Source organism: Psittacula echo (genome assembly GCF_963264785.1).
Source record: "Psittacula echo genome assembly, chromosome: 2".
Classification (NCBI taxonomy): domain Eukaryota; kingdom Metazoa; phylum Chordata; class Aves; order Psittaciformes; family Psittacidae; genus Psittacula; species Psittacula echo.
Window position 1 is genome coordinate 7,185,692 of NC_137737.1, and position 25,828 is coordinate 7,211,519.

Here is a 25,828-nt window from a genome sequence, read left to right on the forward strand (position 1 = left end):
AGACTGAGATGAGCTCTTGGGCAGAAGCTCTTCCCTGTGAGGGTGCTGAGGCACTGGCACAGGGTGCCCAGAGAAGCTGTGGCTGCCCCATCCCTGGCAGCACTCAGGGACAGGTTGGACACAGGGGCTTGGAGCAACCTGGTCTGGTGGAAGGTGTCCCTGCCTGTGGCAGGGGTTGGAACTGGTTGATTTTAAGGTCCCTTCCTCCAATCCGTCGAGGCACAGGCTGGAACGCTCAGCCTCACGGGGCCCTACGGGGCGGCGACAGAGACAGCCCCCACGCTTCCCAGCCCCAATCGAGGGGCAAGGCCTGTCCCGGGGCCGCGGGAGGATCGCGCCCGGTACCGGGGCCGAGGCAGGGCTGGTGGAGCCGCCGCACCACGAGCGCAGCGGGGCACGGCCCACCCCGCGCCGGGAAGGCACGGTGTGTGCGCCTCTTCCCCGCCTCCTCGCCAGCCTCGATCGAGGCGCTGGAGGCTTTTCCTCGGCGGGAGGGACCATAGGAACTATCAACAAGTGTGCGCGGCTGGGGGAGGGCGGGTGCCGCTCAGCCCTGCCTGGAGCCGGGGAACTGAGGTAAACTTGGGCGGCCGAGGGAAGCACGGGAGTGGGAGAGCGCCCGGTGCTTTGTTCCCGGTGGGGCGGAGGAGGTCTGAGGGGGGCAGGCCCCTCGGCGGGTCGTGCCACCTCCGCGGCGGGTGCTGAGGGGAGGAGGCGGCTGTGGGGACAGCCGACACTGCCCCGGGCCCTGTCCCCGCTCCAGCTCCCGCCCCGGGGCCTGCTGCTGGCCCTCGGCGGTGCCGTGCGGGTGGGAGGGAGCGGGACCGCGTTCGTGAAACGGGGAGGGCAAAGGTGGAGGGATGGCGGCGGCGGCGGGCCGGAGGCCGCCCCGTCCGCAGGCACGGCTGAGGGGCTGGGAAGCACTCTCGTAGCCAGGCTGGGTGTCTCCGCGCCGGGCAAGGCACGAGTTTCTCTCCGGGAAAGTTCAGTTAAACCGGTGGGGTTGTCAGGCAGCGGGAGCCCGCAGCGCTGCGATGAACCGCTGCAGCGCTGCGCGGTGTCTGTGGTAAATGGTGTTCTTGGGTGCCCGGCCAGATCTCTCCCGATGCCCAACTGTTGGCAGTGTTCTGCCACCATTGGCTGAAGCTGCCAGCTGCCTTACAGAAAGGGCACAGTCTCCAGGTGTTTACTGGTGCTTTTCTCAGATAAATGATCATGACAGCTCTTGGCATCGGCCCTCTCCAGGCATGCAGGCTGGGTGGTGTGGGGTTTGAACTAGATGATCTTTAAGGTCCTTTCCAGCCCAAACCATTCCATGATTGTGTGACTTAGGCTCCAGAACCAGGGTCCTCCAGGTTGGGATGGTCTCTTGAGTGGTGAAGCGTTGTGCCTCAACCAAGTGTCTCATTTCCAAGCATAGGACTAGGTGATAATGACAGTATTTTGTGCAATTTGAAATGCTCTTTTTTTTTTTTTTTTTTTTAGTTTTATTTTGGTTTTGACTGCTGTTTACACATTAAACAGCGTATTTATGTTGTGTGTGTGTTGAGGAGTGCCTGGTGGTAGTCATTCCATTTGTAATAGCACCGTTTACATTTTGCTAGCTATGAAAAAAACAGTGGCAAGAGCCACGAGGGCTGGAGCTGTATCAGTGAGACTTCGGGTCTTTTTTACGTGATGTTTGATAGGAAACTTCTGGATACTGCTGGACACCGTGACTGATTACAGATGTCTTAAGCTGGCTAACTTTTAAAAGGAACTGCTGCAGTTACTTAAGCAAGTTTATTTTATGGAAGGCCAAGTGGGGCTTTTGCTGAGCCTAATGAGATTCTTGGTGGCTTTGAAGCTGTGAGATAGAAGCTCTGAAGTAGTGGGGTTTTCATCCTATATAGCCAAAAGGTGGGTTTTCTTGTTTGTTTGTTTGTTGTAATTAAATTGATTACTCCTAAAAACTAATGTTTATTAGGAAGCTTAATTAGGCATTTAATTTGTTAGAAGCACAGGTGCTCCCAAATCAGTGCTGCATTGCCAAGGGTTTTTGGAGTTAAACTGAAACAATCCATTCCATGTCAGCATAGGTGTATATGTGCCACAGGGAATGGTTATTTAGAGAACACAGTGGCCACAAGTAGTTTCATAAGTACTCTTTGCAATCTCTGACTTAATCCAAAGTACCTTTGTAGTTACTGTTGGCATTACCTGCTCTTCTTCCCTGGTCAGGAAGAAAATGTTTATGGATGGAACATAGGAAAAGATCCCTGTTGTGGGCTTTTTCTCTGGCAGTGCTACTTGCAGAGTGGCATGTGAGTCTATTGCTCAGCCTTATCCCTTTCTGTGACAAGAAGCTCTATGGCTGGCAGAAGAGGTGGTATCACTGAGATAGTGATACAATAGTGCAGAAGATTGGAAGAATGCAGCAATTTCTTTTGCATCTGACAAAGCTGATGGCGAGTTTCTTCATCTCCTTTGTGCCTGACTTCCCTTCTTTGGAAATGACCAAAATGACGGAGGATGAGGTTATATTTGGAGAGATGGGTAAGGCTTATTTGAGTAAAACATTAGGAGTATAATTACTTGTGTGTCTCCTAAACATCCTCTTTAACAAAAACAGAGACAGTAAACAAAATAGCAAGCAGTGCTAAAATTGCAGAACAGGTGTAATGAAGGAAAACCAAATGTGGTCAAACATTTGCAATACAAGGAAATGAATCTGGAAGTCGCTAAACATACTGCAAGAACCGTAATGGTTGGTTAGGCATTAATTTTAGGGCTTAGAGTCCTGTTTTATTCCTAGTGAGACTTTCTAGTGGTGTGTTTCTGGCTGCCAGTTGAAGAATCACATTGTTAACTCATTCACACACTGGAAGGATCTCATCCTTGCTGAATACCTATTGAGGCTGTGTAATTCCTACCATTGTAACAAGTCCTGAATGTGCCTAACCCATCAGCTTCACAAAACTTGTCAGAAATATACAGCTTTATTTTTTAGGGTGGAGAAAAGGAAGTACTGAAACAGCTTGCGTATTACTGTTTGTCACTGTGTTTTTGTGATATGGAAAATGCTGTGTATTGCTGTAACAGCTTTGCCACACATTTTTCTTCTAAGTACAACCTTAAACATTGCATGGGTATTCTGATTCCTAGTTCTGACACTGAGTCATTGAGTAAAGTTGGGAAGATTGCAGTGGAAGTGTTTATGCAGATGTGAAGGTACTCATTTAGCTCATGTCCACAGTTTAAGAATTAAAATGTATTATTTGAGTGAGATAGTGCTGTGGAGTAATTGCTGTTATTTGCTATTACAAGTATCAGACCTTTTTAGCAGTACAGTGCAACGAGGAAGTGAAGCCTAAAAGAAAAGCACCTTTGCAGGTCAGATTAAGCTCAGCTCCTGTGCCTTTCATACAGAGTGCTCTAATACAGGACTGAGAGTAACCAGAAGTTACCAAATCTTTATGGATCAACTACAGACCTGAGCTATTGCTAAAGAACCTTTTCTTGGAAAATCCTTCTTGATGGAGCCTCTCCAGCCATGAAGGAAGATGTATGATAGGAGAAGTGGGGGACAGGGAGTGATGGAGTCCTTCAGGCTTTTTTTGTCTTCTTTCCCCAATTCTTGTTTAGTTTGGTTTTTTGTTTCATGTGACCTTTTGTGCCCCTGTGGCTGGAAGGTGAGAAGCCAGCCAGGTGGCTCTGCAGCCTCTCTGAAAGTCACTTTGGTCCCTGCTTAATTGTTTCTTACACAGCAGGCCTGTAGCAGGGATTTACGTGTAAGTACTTGCAGGTGTTGAGTAGCACATGATTTTAGTGCTGGGTAAAGGATAAAGGGAAGCAAACAGCCTGGCAATGTCAGAGCTCTGAAAGTTTTGACAGGCCAGTGTCTTCAGATGAGGCCTGCCATTTGATGATGAATGAAGACCTGAGTTTCAGAGGAACAGCCTGTAAGGTGATATTTCACTTCTGGGGATAGAGCAGTCTTGCTACCCTGCTTCTTGCAACACCCCTGGCACTCTGGCAGGAGTGTACTTCGTTGTGTTTCTTTTGGATTTTCAAATGAATCCTTTAGTGCAGTGCTTGGAATGGCAGAATAAACATAATAAGCCACCACTGATAACTGAGAGAGGAGGTTTTCTTATGTTTCAGTTATCTTTATGGCAGTATGGGAAAGTCTGCAGTGATAATGGTAATGCATTTCATGCATCCAAGTGCCCCTCTCCCCTTCTCCCCACTTGATTTGGTAGTCTCCTGTATTGATCTGTTTCACCATGTAACTGTGCTTTGAAACTTGCCTTTTTTGTTTTATTTAATAGCTCAAGAATAGAACTGGATTTGCACACTCAGGGCTGAAGTTCAGGAAGGGGGTAGAGCTGTTCTGTGCTTGATGTATTGAGGCAGAATTTCCATAGCCTGCAGGGTGAGTTGTAGTGATCTGCCAGTGATGGGAAATTAACACTGCCTTGCTTCACGGGGACAAGGTGTTCACCTCTCGTTTTTCTTCTTCTTTTCTTTTCCTGCCCATGCTACTATCTAATTACCCTGCGGGTACAGACCTGTGTGATAACAGAATGGAGATAATGAATTGCTTGAGGCATAAGGTGACAGATTGATTTGCAGTGATCTAATGGGCAGGTGTGTTGATGCAGCCTGCTTCCAGTGCACCTCCACTGGGAAAGATCTGAGGAGATGAAGCAGCCTTGGAGACAGAGGAAGGAAAGATGCTGGTAGGCCTTTGTAGTTCCTTAAGCTATATAGACACTCCCTTTGCTTTGGGGATGACAGCAGGAGGATGTTAATCCATTTAGGAATGTATTTATTTGTGATTTTCAGGAATAAGAAAGAGAACGTGGTGTTTGGACAGCAATCCATTAGGTTTACATATTCAGGAGACACTTCTAGAGCTTATCTTTTTTATTTAATCTCTCAATCTTGCATTGATTTACTGCAAGACAAAGGTGGTGCTGGTTATCTTTCAAGACTTAACCACAGAAATGAACAAAAGATGGAGAGTTGGTGTCATATTTTTTCCTCCCAGTTTGTTGAAAGCTGTATGTTTGTGGACAGAGGGGAAAAAGTGAGTGACCATGACTTTAACCTGCAGACATATGTTTTTACTTTCAATTAAAATGCTGTATTTTTCTCGTAAGGGATGTAACTTTAATGGCTAAACTGTGGAATCCTGCAATGTAAGGGACTTTGTAAGTCTTCCTTATGTTGAAAAAAACATCTATAAGACTTTTAATGTACCATCCTGCCCTCTTGTCCCTTGCCTACCATTTCTCAGACTGTATCTTTTGTAAGCTCATTCCCACTGATTGAATAGAAGAAGTAAAGTTACAGCTGCCTTTTTAGTTGAAGTAAAATGGGTTTCTTCTCCCATTGGTCTTTTTACACCTGCCTTTTTTCTGCAGCTAGTGTTACTAAAATTCACTTGAGAAGGTAAGGTGAAAAAAGAAGCCACTTGTGTGTACTTGGAGGGAAGCTATTTACGTTTGCAAGATACTCTCTTGTTGGATGTGAGGCTCTCTGCAGAAATGTTTCTCTAGCAGCATTTCTTTGCACCGATGAAAATAAACTGCACATTGCACTTTCTGTCTTTCAGCATGAAAACATCTCGGACACAAACTTGAGGGTTTTAAAAGGCTTCTTGATTGCCAAATTAGTAACTTCTATTATATATATATAATTTTATATATATAATATAAATATATTTATATTATATATAAATAATAAATTTGGAGGCTTTTTTTCCTGCCCTCAGGTTTTTGTGTCTGTTTCAGTGATTCAGCAGATGGCTGCAGTTGGAAGTGGCCCAGGGGATGCTTCCATCTGGCTTGCCACTTTTTCTCTAGAGGGGATGAGGAGAGCTCAGAAGCTGTGTGCTACGTTCTGCACCTCCTTGTACCTGCTGCTGGCCAGTGTCAAGTTGCTGCTGAGGCTTGTCCTTGCAGAAGTGGCTTCCTCTGCTTGGTTTTCCTCCTGTCCTCTGGTGCTGCAGTGTCAGTAGCTCAGTCCTCTGTGCTGGCTGGCATCAGTTCTCCTGCTCCAAGGCAGCAGCTGGAATTTAGTAGTGGCCAGTGGAGATGACTTGTTGCTATTGGGCAGAAAAGTTGAGAGAGTGGAGGAAATTGAGGGCATCCTATTGGGAAGGAGGGAGGGGAAGAGAGTTGGCTTTGGGATCTGAGACTAGACCATTGTAGTGAATAATCCAGTATTCACAAAGCCAGGAAGAGGCAGGTACTGTGTTTGGGGTGGTCATCTGCAGTGTGGAAACAAAGGAGAGCAGGAGCTTGATCCTGAAGCTGTCTGCATCACAGGAGAGGATACTGGAGTGGAGGTCCTGTGATCTTCCCTCTTCGTGTGCTGTGCAGACTCTTCTCTTCCTGCTTCAGTGCTTTAGGATGAAGTGGAATTGCTGTATCAGGAGAGACTGAGAGGTCCTCTGGCCAGACGCAGCTCAAGCATTCCTGTCTCTTTGCAAGTTGATGGATTACTGCATTTAAGGTTTCTTCTGGAGGTGGGGTGGTTTGTAGCATGTAGCTCTAGCAGTGTTAGGCTCTGCACCACATCATGGTTACCCATGTTTCATGCCCTTCCTGGGGCTAGTGAAGTGAGATTATCTGTATTCCACAGCCTTACATGAGTTTTCCCCACATTGTAAAGGAATTAGTCATGGAAACACAACTGGTGTGCATCCAAGCTTTTGTTTTGTCTGGTTTTAATGATTGCTAGGTGATAATGGCTTGTCACAGGATCCTTTGCTAGCAGGCACTGTCCTGCAAATAGTAACTATGAGAGCAAAAAATATCTTTGTGGGTATTGTGTGCTTGTAGGTCTGGGAACATGTGATTTCCTGAACATATGTGTCAGAGTTTGTTTACCTGGGCTATCTGAGCCTTTCTGTAGTGTTTGCAATCCAAATGTGATTTTTAATGAATTGTTGACGTTGTGCTTTTGCCAGGTTATGGAAAACTTGCCTTTTTTTAAATTATATATACATGAAGCAACTTCAGCTGCCTGGATTTCAGTAACAGACTTCCCTTTGCATTTGATGAATGAGTTGTTATCTGTTTGCAGTTCATAAACACACAGCCTGTTGCTGTGGTCAAGGAGGGAAAGCTTGGAATCTGGTGAGGTCTATGGGTAAACTCATTGCTGTTGAATTTAGTGTGTAATCAATTTAATTTGTGTTTGAGAAACCTCTGAAAACACTTCCTTATGAACACAAGGTATCTCGCTAATTAAAAAAATAACCCTTTCCTAAGGTGTGCTATCTTTTTCCCAGCCATTCACTTATTGCAGCTATCAGCAGCTCTCAGCCTTCAGAATTACTTTTGTTAAGATGGATTTGATTTGGAAGACGAAAAGTCAAGTGCAATGTATGCCCTATCACTGCAGCTTCTGGGAAACCTGGCATAGTGACAGTTTGAATAGGGTGTTTAAGATGATCCTCTGGGAGAGGAAGGATGTGTTGAGTAGTAAACTGGATTTTAAGTAGTAAATTTTTAGTAGTAGATTTCAGTACAGATTGTTGTTACCCATTTCTTAAAGTTCCTCTCTGCTTTGCCTGTCTAGTACAAATACTGGGGGCTTTTTTGACCTTTAAAGCTATTCTGGCTTAGCTGGTCGTGCTCTTTGATTGTAAGTTCAGCCAATAAGCCAGCATCATTGGGTGCCAACTGAAATGCCTCTATGCCGATGCCTGTAGCATGAGGAGCAAGCAAGAGGAGTTAGAGGCTGTGCATGCCTGAAAGGCTGCGACCTCATTGGCGTCATGGCGATGTGGTGGGACTCCTCCTGTGACTGGAGTGCTGGAATGGAAGGCCACAGGCGCTTCATTAAGGACAGGCTGAGGAGGAGAGAAGGGGGTGTCACCTCTGTGTCAGTGACCAGCTGGAGTGAACAGAACTCTGCCTGGGAATGGATGAGGAGCTGACTGAGAGCATATGGGTCAGATTAAAGGGAGGGCAGGGACAGGGGACATTGCAGTGGGGGTGTGCTACAGGCCACCTGACCAGGATGACCAAGTGCATGAGACAGATAGGTGCAGCCTCGTGTTCACAAGCCCTGGTCCTTATGGTGGGGCTTCAACTATCCCGATTTCTGTTGGAGGGACAGCACAGCAGAGCACAAGCAATCCAGGAAGTTCCTGGAATGCGTTGACAGTAACTTCCCTCTCCAAGCAATAGAGGAACCAATAAGGAATCAGGCTCTGCTGGACCTTGTCCTTGACCGACAGGGAGGGGCTGGTAGGGAATGTGAAGCTCGAGGGCAACCTTTGCTGCAGACCACAAAATGATGGAGTTTGAGATCCTTAGGGTGGCAGGGAGGGTGTGCAGAGGGCTTGCTGCCCTGGACTTCAGGAGAGCAGGCTTTGGCTCTTGAGGGATCTGCTTGGTGGAGTATCATGGGATAAAGCCATGGAGGGAAGAGGGGACCAAGTAAGCTGGTTAATATTCAAGGATCACCTCCTCCAGGCTCAGAAGCAGTGCATTCTGACAAAGAGGAAGTCAGGCAAGAAATCTGGGAGGCCTGCGTGGATGAACAAAGGAGCTCCTGACCAAACTCCAGTATAAAAAGGAGGCCTACAGAGGGTGGAAGCAAGGGCAGGTAGCCTGGAAGGAATATAGAGAAGTCGGGGATCAGGTTGGGAAAGCTAAAGCCCTGGCAGAACTCAGTCTGGCCAGGGACATTAAGGGCAAGAAGGAAAACTTCTGTAGGTACACTGAGGATAAAAGGAAGACAAGGGAAAATACGGGCCCCATCCAGAAAGAAGTGTTAGAGCTGGTCACCTGGAACATGGAGAAAGCTGAGGCACTCAGTGACTTTTTTGCCTCAGTCTTCACTGGCAGGAGCTCCAGCCATGCTGCCCAAGTCACAGGAGGCAATTGTAGGGACTGTCTTTGGGACTGGGAGAATGAGGAACCTGCTGTGGGAGAAGATCAGGTTCAAGATCATGTAAGGAACCTAAAGGTGCACAAGCCTGTGGGACCAGATGAGATGCATCTGTGGGTCCTGAAGAAACTGGCAGGTGAAATGGCTGATTGACTATCCATCATATTTAAGCCACTATCCATCATATTTAAGCCATTATCCATCATATTGGAGAAGTTGTGTCAGTCTGGTGAATTCCGTCTGGGATGCTGAGTGAATTCTGGGACGGAAAAAGGGAAATACAGCTACTATCTTTAAAAAAGGGAAAAGAGGAAGACTCAGGAAGCTACAGGCCGGTCAGTCTCACCTCAGTGCCCAGCAAGAGCATGGAGCAGATCCTCCTGGAAACTCTGCTAAGGCACATGTACAATAAGGGGGTGATTGGTACCAGCCAGTGTGGCTTCAGTAAGGGAAAATTGTGCCTGACAAATCTGGTGGCCTTCTGTGATGGGGCTGCAGCTTTGGTGGATAAGTGAAGAGCAACTGACATCATCAACCCGTGCTTGTGCAAAGCGTTTGACACTCCCAAATGACATCCTTGTCTCTAAACTGGAGAGGCATGGATTTGATGGATGGACCACTTGGTGGATAAGGTTGGATGGTTGCACTCAGAGTTGTGGTCAACAGCTCGATGTCCAAGTGGAGATCAGTGGTGAGTGGTGTTCCTCAGGGGTTGGTATTGGGTCTGGCCCTATTTAATGTAAATGTCAGTGATATGGACAGTGGGTTCGAGCGCCCTCAGCAGTTGCTGATGACACCAAGCTGTGTGGTGTGGTTGACTTGCTGGAGGGAAGAAATGCCATCCAGAGGGACTTGAACAGGCTGGAGAGGTGAAAGAGTGCCAAACTCATCAACAGTGCCAAGTGCAAGGTCCTGCCCCTGGGTCAGGGCAGTCCCAGGCACAAACACAGGCTAGGGGAGACTGGATGGAGTAGCCCTGAGGAGGGGGCTTGGAGGCGTTGGGTGAGAAGCTCCCCATGACCTGGCTTCAGTGTGCGCTTGAGCCCAGAACCCCCCCGTGTGCTGGGCTGCACCCCCAGGGCGTGAGCAGCACTGGTCGAGAATGGTCGAGGGAGGGGATTCTCCCCCTCTGCTGTGCTCTGGAGACCCCCTCCTGCAGCCCTGATCCAGCTCTGGGGCAGCAGTGCAAGAGGGACATGGAGCTGCTGGAGTGAGTCCAGAGGAGGCCATGGAGATGCTGTAAGGGCTGGAGCAGCTCTGCTCTGGAGCCAGGCTGAGAGAGCTGGGCTGGGTCAGCCTGGAGAAGAGAAGGCTCCTGAAGGGGAGACCTCAGAGCAGCTCCAGTGCCTAAAGGGGCTGCAGGAAACCTGGAGAGGGGCTTTGGACAAGGGCCTGTAGGGACAGGGCAAGGGAATGGCTTTAACCAGCCAGAGGGGAGACTGAGATGAGCTCTTGGGCAGAAGTTCTTCCCTGTGAGGGTGCTGAGGCACTGGCACAGGGTGCCCAGAGAAGCTGTGGCTGCCCCATCCCTGGCAGTGTTCAAGGCCCTAGGGGAGTTGATTTAGATGATCTTTAAGATCCCTTCCAACCCAAACTATTTTAGGTTTTTGTGGAAGCAATATAGTGTATTTCAAACACCAGCAATACACCTGTTTTAGAAGTGCATCCATAACTAAAACATAAATAACTTTTATGAGACTTGCCAATATTTACTTGTCATAAGTTAAGACTCCGGAAAGAAGTGACTGACAATAACTCTAGTTATTTTCAAAGAAGGAGTTCCATGTTCTGTGCTTTTGTAACCTTGCAGGTGTTCCCTTTTGGCAGATACTCAGCAGTGGCCTCGCTGCAGCTTAAATCCAGCTGTTCTGCAATATCTGGAGAGCTTTTCATGATCAGCAGTGTTTTATGGATGTCAGTATTCTTTACTTGTCTTATTTCTTTCTGTTTCATATACTGTGGTTACTGAAAATATTTTGGAGCTCTTTTGCCACTCCTTTTGTTGTCTGCTTTACAAAAGCATTCTTAGGTGTATAGGCTTGAATCTTAAACTAAGATTTGTCTGTCCTTATTAAATTACATATGTGTTTCATGATGCGTGATTGTGGGGTAGGAGAAGAAATAGATTAAATTCTGGCTGGAAATTAATTTTCTTCCGTATTGTTCATACCTTTTGAGGCTTAGAATGTTTGCGGTTTCAGTCTGATTCTTTGCTTTTACTTCTGTGCTGCTTCATGGGGATATGTCTCTTTTGGATTTTTTCTCTAGTAGTTCTCCTCCTCCTCACCCCCCCTCCTTTATAAGTACTGGACTTCTCTCCTCCAGGTAGTGGATTTCCTGAAGTACAAAGTTTTATCATTAATGTTGATGAAGTGCATCGTGGGATTTGTAGTTCTGTCTAATAAAACTAATCTCTAGAGGAATTATGCCAGTAGCCAGCTAGAGCTCCATCCCCCAGGAAGCCCAAGAGTAGCATGCCAAAAATACTTTGGCTTTTGCTGTGAGTATTCTTTCATATAATCCCAGACTGGTTTGGGCTGGAAAGGACCTTAAGCTCATCTAGTTCCAACCCCCTGCCATGGGGGTTTCTGACTTTTTCTTTCTATGTCACTGAAACACTTTGGCTGTTTCCTGTGTATGTGCATGCTGTTACTCACAGTTTTAATTTGCAATGTAGATACTTGTTCTGTCCTGACAAGGTAATAGCTGTTCTTTTTGTACTTTAGGAGCATAAACTGTGTCAACAAGCTGACCTTTCCTGAAGGCTAGAGGCTAGGTCATGAGGCACCCCAGCTTTGGTTGTGGCTTGCAGGAGAGAGTGTGCTACTCACCAAGAAAGATAATGTGTGAGCTCATTGGGAAAGAGTGGCGGTGTTCAGCTGTGACATCTTGAATCTGCGAGTACGGAACAGCACTTCTGGGGAAAACCAGAGACATTGGTTCATAGTCAAGTAGAAGATAACAGTATCAAAATAGTCAGTGATGGTGTGGTTAAAGAAATATGTTGCCAGAAGGAACTGATAAATAATCAGAAGCATCTTTGAGAATTGTTTATTCATGGCTTGTGCTCCTGTGGGGCCTTATCTGTAAGCTTTCAAGTGAAACTGTGTTCCCTGCAGGTGTGAGATTTTATGACAATGCAGTTATTCTGCTCAATAGAAAACATGGTTAGGCTGAATGGGTATGAAATGTAATGGCTTTTCCTCCTTTTAATAGGTTCTTAGATTGGGTTTTATTTTGTTCTTAAAGAATATGGTGACCAATGCTTGGAGCAAAGGACTGAAATTCAAGCAAAATTTTATCACCGTTACAGCATTCTCTGTGTCACTGGCTCATGCTGATATTGTTGTCAGTAATACAGCTTGAAATGTAGAGCAGTGCACATACAGGGAGAGTTTGACATTTAGCCTCACTTTCTGTCTTTTGGAGGCAATAATTGTTCCTACCTCTTGCAAAGCAGCTTCAGGTTCTCAGGTATCATGTGCACGATGACGCCTGTTGTTGCTTAACCAGGTGGAATTGTGCATCCTGTGCATAGAGCAGAGCAGTGATGTTGCTGCTGTGGGAGAAGAGAGAAGGGAAGGGCTCTGCCTGCTGAGAGGCGGTTCTGCTAATGGGGTGAGGAAGCTCCAAACGGGCAGGAAACTCTTGTGGTTGCTTTTAAGCTTGGAGTTTAGGAAGAGCTGTGAACTGGACAGCCTTGAGAACCAGACCCTTGCCAGTGAGAAAATGGTTTCTTATTCCTGATGGCACTTCTGAGCTTTGAGTCGTGTTTCTGTGCTTTCATTCTGAGTATGGTGAGTGTCATTCCTTTCCTGAGTGTCCCGAAACAATTTCTTTCTCCTCAAGTCTTCTAAGGAAATGGATACTTCTTTCAGTGTGTGTTTGGTGAGGAAGCATTGCCTGTCTGAAGAGGTTTGCGTGGTTCAGTTTACTTGCTTTGGCTTACCCATGTAGGTGCTCTTACATCTATTTGTAGTTGTTACCTAATGAGTAAGTGCTCTGGAGATGGTAGAGAAGGGAAAAACATTTCAAAATAGAGTAGGAGTGTTCAAGCAGACAGAATTTTCCACTTTGTTGTATTTGAAGTGGTGAAGGAAATGAAGCATGTGTGCAGAGCAAGTGAAGGTTTTCCTGTGAATCACTAACCATCTTTTGACAGCTCTCAGAACAGTGGTGAGCTTGCTCCCTTTATTTCTTGCCACCAATGACATTTTACCAGGGCTGTGAAATTTGCTGTATGTGCTGGTAGATTTGGGAGTTCCTGTTCAAATAACTCTGATTTACTGTATTCAGAACCAAAGTTCTTGTTTCTTCCAGAAAGTGCAGATGTTTTGCTTGCATGAAGATTGAGTGTAACTTCAGTGTGATATGAGTGATATAATGGAATTATTTTGGGTGTAGCTGGACCTGTTGATTAATGAAGAAATGTAATGATTGTGAATAATGTGAATTTACATGACTGAGGTTGCAGGAACACATCCTGAGGGTTTCACAGGTTTAGGCATGTTGCCTAGAGGCACAGAAGGTTTCCTAGCTGTCATCTTTATGGCTGAGCAGCATTCAGCAAGAGAACAGGTATTCGGGAAAGGTGGTCAGTGGGAAAGCAGAGGGAAGATGAAAATACTCCTCCTTAGAAGCAGAAGGGCCTCGAGAAGAAAAGAAAGAGCTTTTCTGGGGTAATATTTTCAACCTGCATTGGTCTTTGAACGTAGAGTTACTTGGGGATGTGACAGTTGATATGGCTTTGGGGCCACAGAGTCTACATGTGCTGTTATGCCTTTGTGTTGTTAGCGATTAAGAGTTATCCTGAGCTATGTGTAGTTTAACATAGACAGTTCTGTATTTCAGGAGTAAAAAGAGTGTTTCTTGATTATGCTTTGGCTCTTTTAGTTATTTGGCTCTTGCTAGGAATTAAGGTGTAATTTTTAGCGTGAGGTATTTGTAATGAATAAATTGGGGAGGGAGGGAGCAATGACAGATGAGCTTTACACATACAGGTTTCAGCAAGGTACTCTGAAGAATAACAACACTATTTGGCTACGAGGTCTGTACCAAGTACTTGAAGATGCTTTTTGTCTTTCTTTTCATTATCTGTTAATGAATAATTTGTTCTAGGGTGTGCTTTATTCCGTTAGGTACCTATGTTGTAGCGACAAGATTATTGACTAATCATGAATAGTTGTATACAAATTTACTTCCTAACCAAATGACTTTCTAAAGGGGGAAGAAGAATGTACTGGCTCACTGAAGAAAACCTTTACTTCAGTTAATTCTGATGTTTTTGTACACAGCAGTGCTTCTGAAAATCATGATAAAGCTTTAGAAACCAGTCCTCTAAGTACCTCTTCCTTTATTCCTAGCTTTTATAATTGTAGTGAAACTGGTTTACCACTGACATACCAAGGATGTTCGTGCACAAATATATTAGACTTCCTTCCCTTCTGTTACCTTATATATTACGGTGGTATCTGGATGGCTACTCAGCTGCGTGTTCTTGGCTGCATGTCATCCCGATCTTGCAAACCCCTAGTATCTCCGTTTTAGAAATGGTGCACAGCTGCATGGAAAAACTAACCCGTTTGCTAATGTTCGCCAGAGGTCTGTGGTGAGGCAGGGAGCTTTTGACGGTTCCAAGATCCAAATGTAGCTGAAATGGTTTGTGTCTTAGCTCCCTTCTATCTGATTTTGTGTATATCCTCACTACAAAGGAGGCAGTGGCAAACTTGTGAGTGGTACAATGAGATGAAATGAGAGAACTTCAAAGCTCATGGATGGATTTAGCAGGTGGAATCTGAAAGTAAAGCCCCTGTTCCAAGTCTTATCACTTACTGTTAACACTGCCTGGCACAACTTGTGTTGCTTCGTGAGTTGTTGGAGCAAATGCTGTTGCAGCCACATCATTCTGTATGTGGCAGTTCAAGTTACACACTTCAGTGTAGTGGAGATGATGGATGTCATGTGGGTGATAACAGGATAGATTTGCTTGTAAGCTCCCAGTAGCATTGCCTCCTTAATCTGGCCAGTCTTCTGATGTGGTGAGAACTGGCTGAATTCACGTTACTCCTGTGGCTTTTACGAACCCCATCAGCTACTAGGTACCTGTTTCTAACACTTGTGAAAAATGGGAATTTTGATGCTTCTGCAGGAATGAAGCTGCGCCATTTATGCTAACATTGAGCTGCTTTCGACTTTTTTTGGGTAGAATGTAGCTTTTTTCCGTCCATAGTTTAGCAGAACAGGAATCTTTTTTCAGACCCTCTCCAAATTGTGATAGTTTTCAGACTACCTAAGAGAAGCTCTAAAGAGTTTGACATCACGGATGCCCCGTTGTCACCTAACCATGAAGGTATTGTGTAAAATACAGTTGAGCAGTACCAGCTCAAATGTGAATAGTATCCTGAAAATACTTGAAGAGCTACTTGACATAATGCATCTAGTGGCTTTTCCTAATCACTTCAGCTTCTCACATTCACTTTTTCCTCTATAAAGTGAATTTACTTCAAAGAATGTGTATTACGGATGGTAAGTATTACTTTTGGTGGGTTAGCATTTGGAAAGGACATTCGTATCTCTATGCAGTGCAGGTGCTGTTTCCCTCCTGAACGTGCAAAATGTTTTTGATGAACCATAGTGTAATGTTTGATAGACAATGGGGATAAAATCGTCTCTCAGCTGTCTGAATGTGCGTGTCTGAGGGGGAAGGGAAGAGAACATAGTGTTTCAAAGAGAAAAGGAGGGTGTGTGTATTCCGGGGAGTATCATATTAATCTGAAGGAGCAAGATGCATTCTTTCAGCTTGACTTTTTGCTCTGGGAGGGACTGGGGGGACACAGAGTGTGTGTGTGGTGGGGGGGAGGTGGTGAGCATTCCTGGAGGGGATTAATTTTGAGGTGACTCAGACAGACACTTTGATCCTTTCCATCTGCAGGTTGGCTTGTTTTAGCTTGTTAATATATGGATAGCAAATTCCCTTCTTCCTTTTATGTTTGGAAAATTGCTCATAGCCCACACATGGCTCTGTAATTGGGGAGAGATTGTTCATTCTTGCCTGCAGGAAGACATTTCTCTGTCTGCTGAGCTGGAGTTCCAGACTAGATAGAGGGAATGCAAGAGAAACAGTGATGGGAAGCAGGGCTGCACATCTCTTTGAGCTATGATTCCTGAAGAAATCGCCACTGATCTGTGTTTGCATCCAGAACACCATGTATTCTTCAGAATGGGGAAGTAAAATTGCTCAGTAGTGCTCTCAGCCCTCCCTGTGCCTCAAGATAAAACGGGGTGGGTGCCTGTAGGACATGGATACTGTGGAGAAACTTCAGTGAGTTTAGGAATAAAGTTTTCTTCATCGGTAACGTGTAAGAATTAAAAGCTCTCCTCATCAGATTTTCTTCTTATTTCAACTTCAGGCATCTTAAATACAAGTAGGAATGATTAATACGTATTTAAGTGACTTGAAAGTAGACAAAGGTTTGGTGATATCAAATACGCTCTGTTTCTCAACCAAACTGCTTCAGGATTGTTAAACTTGTATTCTGTTCAACTCGCATTGCCCTGCCGCCTCTCGAATTCTAAGTCAAGACTTTCCAAAAGTAGCAGGATTTTCTTCATGCTGGATTTTATCAGGATTCTGCCTGGGTGCTTATCCTTCAGGTAAGATAGCACTGGTCAGGTTGCAGGGAGATTTGATCTCCTGCCTCTTCCCCCACCCCAGAAGATGCTTTGGAAAGGTTTGTGTGTGTGTGTGTGTGTGTGTCATTTGGAACTTCTTCATTTCTGTGACCACAAGTGAAGATTTTATTCCTTGTTGAAGATAGAAAATAGCAACATGTAACAGCCACTGAGTCCTGGCATAGGCTTACAGTATTTATTTAGTGGAATTTTTCCCTGCGTTGCTTCTATGTCTACCCTTAAGGATTTTAGGGGCTTGCTTTGGCTTGGAGTGTTGCAATTATCTGTCATTATTTTTAAGGTTTCACAGAATTTTGTTCATAAATGTGATGGACCAAGGGGTCTGGATGAATACTTGCAGCCTGTCCTCAGTTTTTGTTAGATGCAGCACTTCACTATGACTCTATGATTTTCCCTGCACATGGCAGAGGGTTGGAACTAGATGATCTGAAGTTCTTTTCCAACACAAACCATTCTGTGATTATTCCCTTATCTTTGTGCTCTTGTAAATGGTGGCTCACTCTGGCTGCTTTGGGGTCCTAAAGAAAGTGTACAAGGACTCTTCTCATCCCCCTCACAAAGCCTGTCTTTAAAGAAACTCCGGGGGATGATTGCGTGTTGCTGTCTACGTGGGAATATTTGCTTCTAGATTTAGATAGATCAGGCAACAGTGAAGAGGAAGTCATAGCACAGGTCATGATGTAAGCAAGCACCGCTGTAGGTTATGACCTATACAAGCTCATGTTGGCTGTAATGCTTGGAAATCATAGCTGCTATAAATAATGGCATGAGCTAAATGAAAAGGTGTAAATTTAAAGGTGTAAGCCTAAATTCCTGGTAGTCTGGTTCTGCTAGAAATGTTCATTTAGATGGCCTTTCAGGATCACCTTTCCTGCCTGGGATCAGGGTCACTGGAACACCAAGTTGCACAAATGGAATCTTAAATCTCAGATCAGGGAGCCTTATATTTTGGGGAATACCTTACGTAAACCAAGAAGTCTAGAAGCAGTTCTCTTCATGGAGGCTGCTCCTGTGACCACATGCAGTCACAGAGGGACAGTTAAACACAATCCTCCTCCAAAGAGGCTGAATAATAGAAAGATCTTAAATTCTCTGCAAAATGTTATTATGACAGAAGGTTTCATTTAGTCTGGAGGCATGTGTCTGTACATGCAGCACATGCAAGCAGCTACAACAGAAGGGGCATCTGTGTGTTGTTGTACAGGTATTGTACAGTTAATATCTTGTGTATATGTGCGTGTTTTGCACGGAAAAGATTCATTCATCATGCTTGAATGTGTAGAGTACAATGGTTCAGGTTCCTAAATGCCAGGGTTTGGTTTGCTTTAACTTTAAAGGATTTCATCACTTTTTCTATGGAAAATGAAAATATTAAGCTCCACCCTTTATTTGCTTGCAAATGGTATTTCTTTGCTTAAAAAGATCTGCTCTGGTGTTGATGTCTTCCTCTGTGTTCTGTCAGCAGTAGATTTTGATTTGGATTTCCACAGTTCAAGTTGCTATCGTGTGTAAACACAACATGCTGGTGGCTGTGTGGGGACCGTCTGGGGACAGGCTGGAGTGTCATGGGTGTGTGGTGAACCATGGCCTGTTGGGTCGCTCAAGGTGGTGAAAGAATAGCTGAGTGTCTACAAAGTGAAAAGATGGGAAAGTGAATCACAGGTAGGGGAAGGTGACAGCTACAGTCACCATAGTAATAAGCTGTGGATTGAACTTCACCTGAACTGAAAACTGGTTTGAACAGTTGTTTGGCATTTTGCTCTCCTTTATGTGTTCTGTGCCTCCCCTCCTCCTTTTAAACTCAATGCAGAGCTAGACTGGAAGAGCTTCAGTCCCAGGGGGATCTGAAACAGAAATGAAATCTTGCCTTGATCCTCTGTTAATAACATTGGAAAGCTTTTTCAGATGCTTTGCAACCATTTTTATTGCTTATTTAACTGTTTGATGTACAGAAGAGAACTAGATATACTTAGAGCACACCCATGTGGCCATGGAGGGGTTAAATGCTATGTAAGAATTGGTTGGGGGGGGGTGTTTCTAATTGTAGTGAAGTATTTTTGGAATTTACCCTGTCAGTTAGTAATATTTCACTAATTAAAGCAACCCTTTGTTTAAACCAGGCTGACAACAGCTCGTCTGGAGAGTTGGCTGGTGGACAAACCGAGGTATGTTCGTTCCTCAGCAATTCAACCCATTTTATATGCTGATGTTTCTGAAGTAATGCTTTTAACTTGGAAAAAGGTAATCACATCTGTGAATTCCTTGTGGTTTCTCTGCTGCTGAGGGTTGCATCCTATAAACAGTTTTATTGCCTTAAAGCCTTACGTGTAATGAAAATTAACAAATAAAACAAGCACACAGGCACTGGGCTCTTCATGGCTGGATCCAGCAGGGTTATTCGAATGGCAGAAATAAGGCATTATAAATTGTTGCTGGAAAAATGTTAGCAAGAGGCAACTTTTTTCCCCTTACTCTTGCCTGTGCTCTTGCTTGGGAGAACAACATAGGTTCAGACTGCGGTTTGGTCAGTAAGGTCTTATGCGTTTGCAGAAAAATGAGTTCTTGTTAGGGAATCGTTCATTTGCCATAAAGGAGAGGGAAAGGCCTACATTGATGCATACTGTCAGGTTGAATGGTAAAAACAGATGGAAAATTTTACAGGTTTTCCTGCTCTGAACAGCATTATATGAAGAAACTCACATAATACTGAAAAGCCAACGTACAAATCTTGAATAGCTTGCTGTGTGCTTACAGGTTGGATTTGCCCAATGGTGGGATATCACTGACTGCTTGTCACTCACTTGCGTGGTTTTGTCAGATGGCTCGCTGCTTGTAGAGAAGCCTGCTTTGCCGGATGAAAGATGCTGAAAGAGTGAAACCTCTGACCATCTTGGCATTAAGAGTGAAATCTGTTGAGTGATGACTAACTGCTGACTAATACTTTTGGCTACACTAAGACTTCGTAGCTTCCTTTTGAAAGGTTACATCTTCTTCATTAATAGGTGTTCAGAGATAAACCTCAAGTCTTGAAAAACAGTATTTGTCTTTTCTCTTTACATCATTTATGAAAATATCAGTCAACAGGCCTGCCTTGTCAGCAGGCCTGCCAATGAACATGTCCAGGCAGTGAAGATAGCTCAGAAGTTTGATTTGATTTGCGTAGCAATATTGGTGTACTGCATAATGTACTGTGTAATAATGAAGAACATACTGGAACAATTTGATGTCAGAACCAAGATGAGCCTTTGAAATGAGTGTTCTCTAGTCTCACTTGTATTTTGTTGTACGTTCTTGTGAAATTATTTCAGCTTTTGGCAAGAGTATCATGGAACTGTTAGTTCTGTGAATTGCTCTGATCTAGAAATTTATTTGAATAATCTGTTCTAGGAATGTTTTCTTTTATTCTGAGGGGCAGAGGGAGCAGCAACTGTTGTAAGAATGAATTAAATCCTCTAAAAGTGCAAGAAAAGAAATCAAACTACATTAGAGTAAACATTATGAAGGCTGCAAAGGAAACTGTTGTTCAAGAGAAGGGAGAGAGAACAGAGTGCTTCTGCAGTGTGTTAACGTGAATGTACCTTTGGTGGAACAGAGAAATGGAAACTGAAGAACCCTGATGAAATCTGAGAGTATTTGGTAAGAAGACTAAGGGCTTGCAGAGCTTCCTGGTTGGTAGAAGGAAGAACTTGGGGTTTTGAATAGATTCTTTGGGCCTTTAAAAATGGTCATGAGGGTCAAGTTCAAAGTTTTTCTTTATTCACTGTGATAAGAGATCCTGATTTTAGTGCCAGGGAGAAAACTGGGATAGTTAGTTGGAAATTTAAAGTGAATAGTTATTTTGAGATACAAGGAAGGTCAGTTAAGTAACAGTTGCGTTTTGTGCAATTGTTTTTCTCAACATAATAGTTTAACTATTTGTCCTTGGGTGAGTGAGCAAGTTAATCAGCTACAGAGCAGGCACTGTATAATACCTTTATAAATGCCTGTTGTGTTTTATTTCCATTTCCACAAGAGCTTTGGATTTTGTAGCTGAATGTGATCCTTGTGCTTAAGCCATCTTACATTATCCTGGCTCATTCACATGGCAGAGGAGAGGAACTGAAGTTCCAATCCTCAGTCCAGTAGCAACAGATCTTCTCCTGCCTATGGGAGCACACAAAGCTCCCAGTTAGTAGCAGACTGCACTACTCAGTGACCAGAATTGATGGCATTTATCAAGATGGATATTTTATTGTGGTCCTGGCAGAGGTTAACTTTAGAATGGAAATAGCTAATCGGGAAGGTGGAGGCCGTTCAGACAGGCAGGCAAGGGTGTTACCCTATCTCTAGGTTGTAACTGAAGTGACTTTGGAAATGGTTACAATAATAAGGTGGGGGTAAGGGGAACTTAATTCAGGGATTTTTAGGCATAAAATCTGTGGCTCAGCAGAAGTGGGTATAATTCCAATGCTGAGCTTCCTACAGAAGCATTCTTTTAACGCACCATGGGACGCTTTTCTGTTGAATTACTCTTATTCTCATTGCTGCAAGTAATGTTCACATCAGAATGTGAACTGAACATTATGTAATTCAACACATTTACTGTGAGATCCTCTGTCAAATAAAGGCAATGCTTAAATCTGACATGGCAAGGGCTTTCTCTTTGTGTATGGCTAAGCGAGTCTGTGTCCTGTGTTAGGCATGTCTGCCAGAGCTGGACAGCCTGTTTTCCATGGTACTGGTTCAGGTACCAAAGAGGGAAGGAGCTGGAAGCAGTGTGGGGGTCAGAATAGGAGCCTTATTTTGCTGTTTGCTAGTGAGACATATATCTGTTGCCATCAGGTTAACCTTGATTCCTCCTTTTAAATAGTTGTGCATCATGAAAGTGGTGGTGTAGTATGAATGCTAATTTTAACCAGGAAGTTTTGACACTGTTTCTTGTGTGGTGTGGTTTTCTTTGTGTGGTGGTTTTGTGTGTGTGTCTCATGTTCTTCAGTAAAAAATTCAAACCTATGTAGTACTAGCCTTTGCTCTCTCAAAGTTTGCTGACTTGCCTGTTAGGTGAACACAGACTCTACAATATTGCTTGTGATTACTTGCAATAAGGGAATATGATTGAGACTTTCTGATTTAGTTTGTTGTTATCACGTGATAAACACTCTAAGAGGTGTGTTCAGAGTGGTCAAAACAACTAATCTTGTAATAGCACAGGAAAATCAACAGAAGGGATGCAAAATCCACAGTTGCAAGTAGAGTGTTTTTTATCAGATTGTATTCCCATTGACTCATATGACAGGACCACAGAGGAACATGAAGAAGAATACAAACCAAATGTCTAAGCACAAGTTGTCTGCTGTCTGATGAAATTAATGCAATTACATCCTGGAGCAGGACTGTTGAGTAAATATTTCTGAGTTTTGAAGTGGCATTTACATTATCCTATGCATTATTTATTGTAGAAGTCTGTGTAATATTAGTTTTGTTTGTTTCCTGAAAAATAGTTGATTGTAACTTGATGGAAAAACTGACAAAGCTTACCTAAAATAGCAACAAAAAAAGAAACTAGATGTTATGAAAGAAATGAAGTTCTGCCCAAAAGTACACAATGAAGATCTTCATGTTCTTGATTGGGTTCTGCCCCACTTCTTAAAATACTGAATACAAAATTTTGTAAGCCGAAAACTTTGGGTCCTCAGGCTTAGTGAAGTGCAGAAAATGTGCCTATTTTAAGTGGTTGTATAAAAGCTACTGCTTTGCATTACTGATTAGAACAGTCTTCACCATATGATGAAAGATAACTTTATAAAATGAGGAAATACTCGCAGAGTGCTGTTTCCAGTATGAGTTGCTATCATTAGTGCAGATGGTAACCTGTGTGGGATAGCATGTTTAACTAGAGCTGTTCACATACTGAGCCAGCAGTGTTTGAAATACCATTACTTCTGGCCTAGGGGAATAAATGGAAGGATGTCCTTTGCATTGGGGAGCATAGGTGTTGAGTGAAGGTGTTCTGGCCACACATGCTGGTCTGCACTCTGTTCTCTGCTTAGTGTAACTAGCCTTTCCAAGTATGCTGGCTGTCTGTTTCGGTAGGTCCCAAGAGCCACTGATAGCCTGGATCAAAATAAAGTAATTAAATAAGGATATGTGTAGGGAGAGGAGGAAACTGAACTCAAGTTGCCATTTTTCCATCCTGCTGAATCACCTTTAATGAGATTTTCATGCAGACTTGTAAAGCATGTTGTTTTCTACATCTTGGAAGATTTAATGCAGTGATGTTACAGAAGGCAGATCCTGACACGTGACTGATACTTCTCTGACACACTTCCAGTGTGTCAGAGCATTACAGCAGCTGCTAAATGCGCATGTGTATGAAGTGTGCAACTATCACCTTGCTTACCACTGGGTACTTCTAGCTAGGATGCTGACTTTCTGTGGAGGATGAGGGTAGGGGAAAGATGTCCATGTGAAAGGTGACAGTGCTGACAACAGTTCTTGAATGAATTTAAAGTGCCAAGTTGAGTATCTGTTAATGAAGCATGCTTGCCTCAAGCAAGATTGTGAGGGTAAGAGGGAATGCTGAAGCTGTGTAGCATAAATTAGCCTGTATGGAATTGCTAAGTTTGTTCACTGCATTATTGTTAATAATGTATCTTCCATTTCTCAGTGACTGCCTTATTGACATGCATCTTCAACCTTCTCAGCTGGCAGTTGTCTATCCTGGTTCTACCATGGGTCTGGGCTCTTTTCTTCTTCCTCCTTCAGAGGAGGCCACGAAGATGGTCTGAGGGCTGGAGCACCTCTTCTGTGAATACAGGCTGAGTAGAGCTGGGCTTGCTCAGCCTGGAGAAGGCTCCAGGAAGACCTGAAGGTGGGGGCTACAAGAAATCTAGAGAGGGACTTTTTACAAGGGCATATAGTGACAGGACAAGGGGAATGGCTTTAAGTTGACAAGACGGTAGATTTAGATAACATCTTAGGCAGAAGTTCTCCCCCTGTGAGGGTGCTGAGGCACTGGCACAGGTTGCCCAGAGAAGCTGCGGCTGCCTCATCCCTGGCAGTGTTCAAGGCCAGGTTGGACGGGGCTTGGAGCAACCTGGTCTGGTGTGAGGTGTCCCTGCCTGTGGCAAGAGGTTGGAACTGGTTGATTTTAAGGTCCCTTCCAACCCAAACCATTCTATGATTCTGCTCTCCTTTTCTTGACCCACTTTGTAGACTCTTGGTAACTTTCTTAGTTGTGTGGTATGGTTGGGGTTCTTATCACAGCAGAAGTTGTTTACTACAAGACATAGCTCTTTGGTATTTGGCCATATAACTAACTACAGCATGTCATAGGAGGGTTAGATTGTACATTGCTGCAGTTCTGCATTTGCTGCTTTTGTGAACAGGTTTGTTAGGGACTCTTGAGACAGAGGAATATGTACTTTGCTTAATGTTTCTGTGTACCTACAAGAATTCACCTGCAATGGAAAAGATCTGATTAGAGAATCTTGGTGAAGATGATTAAAAACCCAGTAAACCTGTCAGCATTTCAAAGGGAGACACCTGATCTCTCTGAATTTTTACTTTTGTTATGCCCTTCAACATTCTCTTTCCTGTGAACTGAAGATAAACCAGGTATATGCAGAAATAGACTTTTTTCCCCCTGCTATTTCAATACGTGGATTCTAGTCTTCAGGTGTCTAGCTCTGAATGTGTGGGAGTTGAAGTCTTTGTGTACTAAAAGCAGTGTTGTAGCCTCAGAGATGCCAAGGCTGGTTCATGTAACAAAAAGAGAAGGAAAACAAAAAGCCACTGACAAACACTGAGCTTTCATGATCACACAGTCCTCTTACTGCTTTCAGGCGTTTCCTTTGTACAGTTCTTTTCCCACACAGAACAAAGTGTCTGTTTGCCAATGAGATGAGCATGGAAAAGACAAGTTTTCCAGTGTCTGCAATTAACTATTGTCTTAATGGATTTTCCATCTGTCTCCTAATTGGTTTTTCCACCATTATGGATTAATGCAGTGGAGAGATAAAGGTGTTGAAACAAAAACATAAAGAACTGATGAAATGGAAAAATATGAGCTGCTGCTATTTTACATTATGAGTGGGGAGTGACCACAGACTCCCCTGTTCCTGCTCAGAGGAGACTGGTTCCTAGGGATATTTGGATGAAGGAGAGCCATGAGGATTTGGTAGGAGAAAGGCATCCTTGCCTTTCTCCAGCAGGTGTGGTGACATGCTGGGGTTCAGACCCCCTTGGGTGCTGTTGTTCTTCAGTGGGTGCCAGCCATCTCTAGGCAGACCTGGACCTATTGTTTTCTGAACTGAAATCTCAGCCAGATCATCAAGGGAAGGATTTGAAACAGCAAATATGAAAAGGTTCCTGTATGTTGTTTAAAGCTGGAGGTGGTCAACCTCAAACGTTAATGTAGGGAGAGAGATTTATCTGATGATTGGTCATTTCCAAACACTTTACTCTCTTATATTACCTCTACATGCTCTGGTTTTGTCTCAAGAATTAAAAGCTTTGAGAAGAGCACATGCAGCTGATGGTCTAGATGAAGAACCTCCTCCAAGGTGAACTGTCTACAAATGAGAATGTGTTTGTGACATGAAAGAATAATCCATTAAGCCTGGGTCCTGTCTCTTGTTAAAGAGAGCAGTGAAGTTGCTGCATGTCTCTGACCTCTTTCTTTAAATTTACATAAGGTCATTTGGATAGAAACTTCTTTTTCAGTTTTGTTTTGGAAACCGTGGTACTTGAGCAGAGTTTCTGACTGCAACAACAGAGACTCCTTATTTCTTTTGTCTGAGAAACTACAAAGGCTTCTGCTGCTTAAAATTGCAGCACCAAATATTTTAAAGGGGGATGGGGAGTACTCTTTTTCTGTCATTTTCTCTTATTCTTTGCCCCCTTATATCCAGGCATTTTGTACCACCAAATCAGAGGATTTTTTTTCCTCTTGACATGAGCTTTACTCAGCTGGCTCAATGAGACATTTTTTCCTCACCAGCATCTCCATGTGGTTTCACTTGAGTCTCAAGTCAGGAGCAGACTCCACTGAGAGGGATATCGCCAGCTCAGGCTGCATGATCCTAAGTGAGATCTCTCTTCTCTTGCTTGGGTTGCTTTGACTGTCTTGCTGTGAAATGACTTGAATGAATGGGCAGTAAATGAGGTGTGTAAATACTTTCTTGTCTTTGCAATCCCTCTGAAGTTACTTGGTAATATTAAATGGTAGCGATAGGAGTATAATTGGCTATTTGTGTACACTTCA

At 43.9% G+C, this 25,828-nt stretch overlaps 1 protein-coding gene across 1 annotated transcript in view; it reads left to right on the top strand.

Moving 5' to 3' along the window:
- TNS3 (tensin 3) overlaps positions 1 to 25,828 on the top strand; it is a gene marked incomplete at both ends in the record, with an annotated part of 195,689 nt that overhangs the window by 31,366 nt on the left and 138,495 nt on the right. Inside the window, one exon of the mRNA XM_080611182.1 lies at positions 18,705 to 18,749. Coding sequence (XP_080467308.1) covers positions 18,705 to 18,749 — 45 coding nt within the window. The remainder of the gene's footprint in view (positions 1 to 18,704; positions 18,750 to 25,828) is intronic.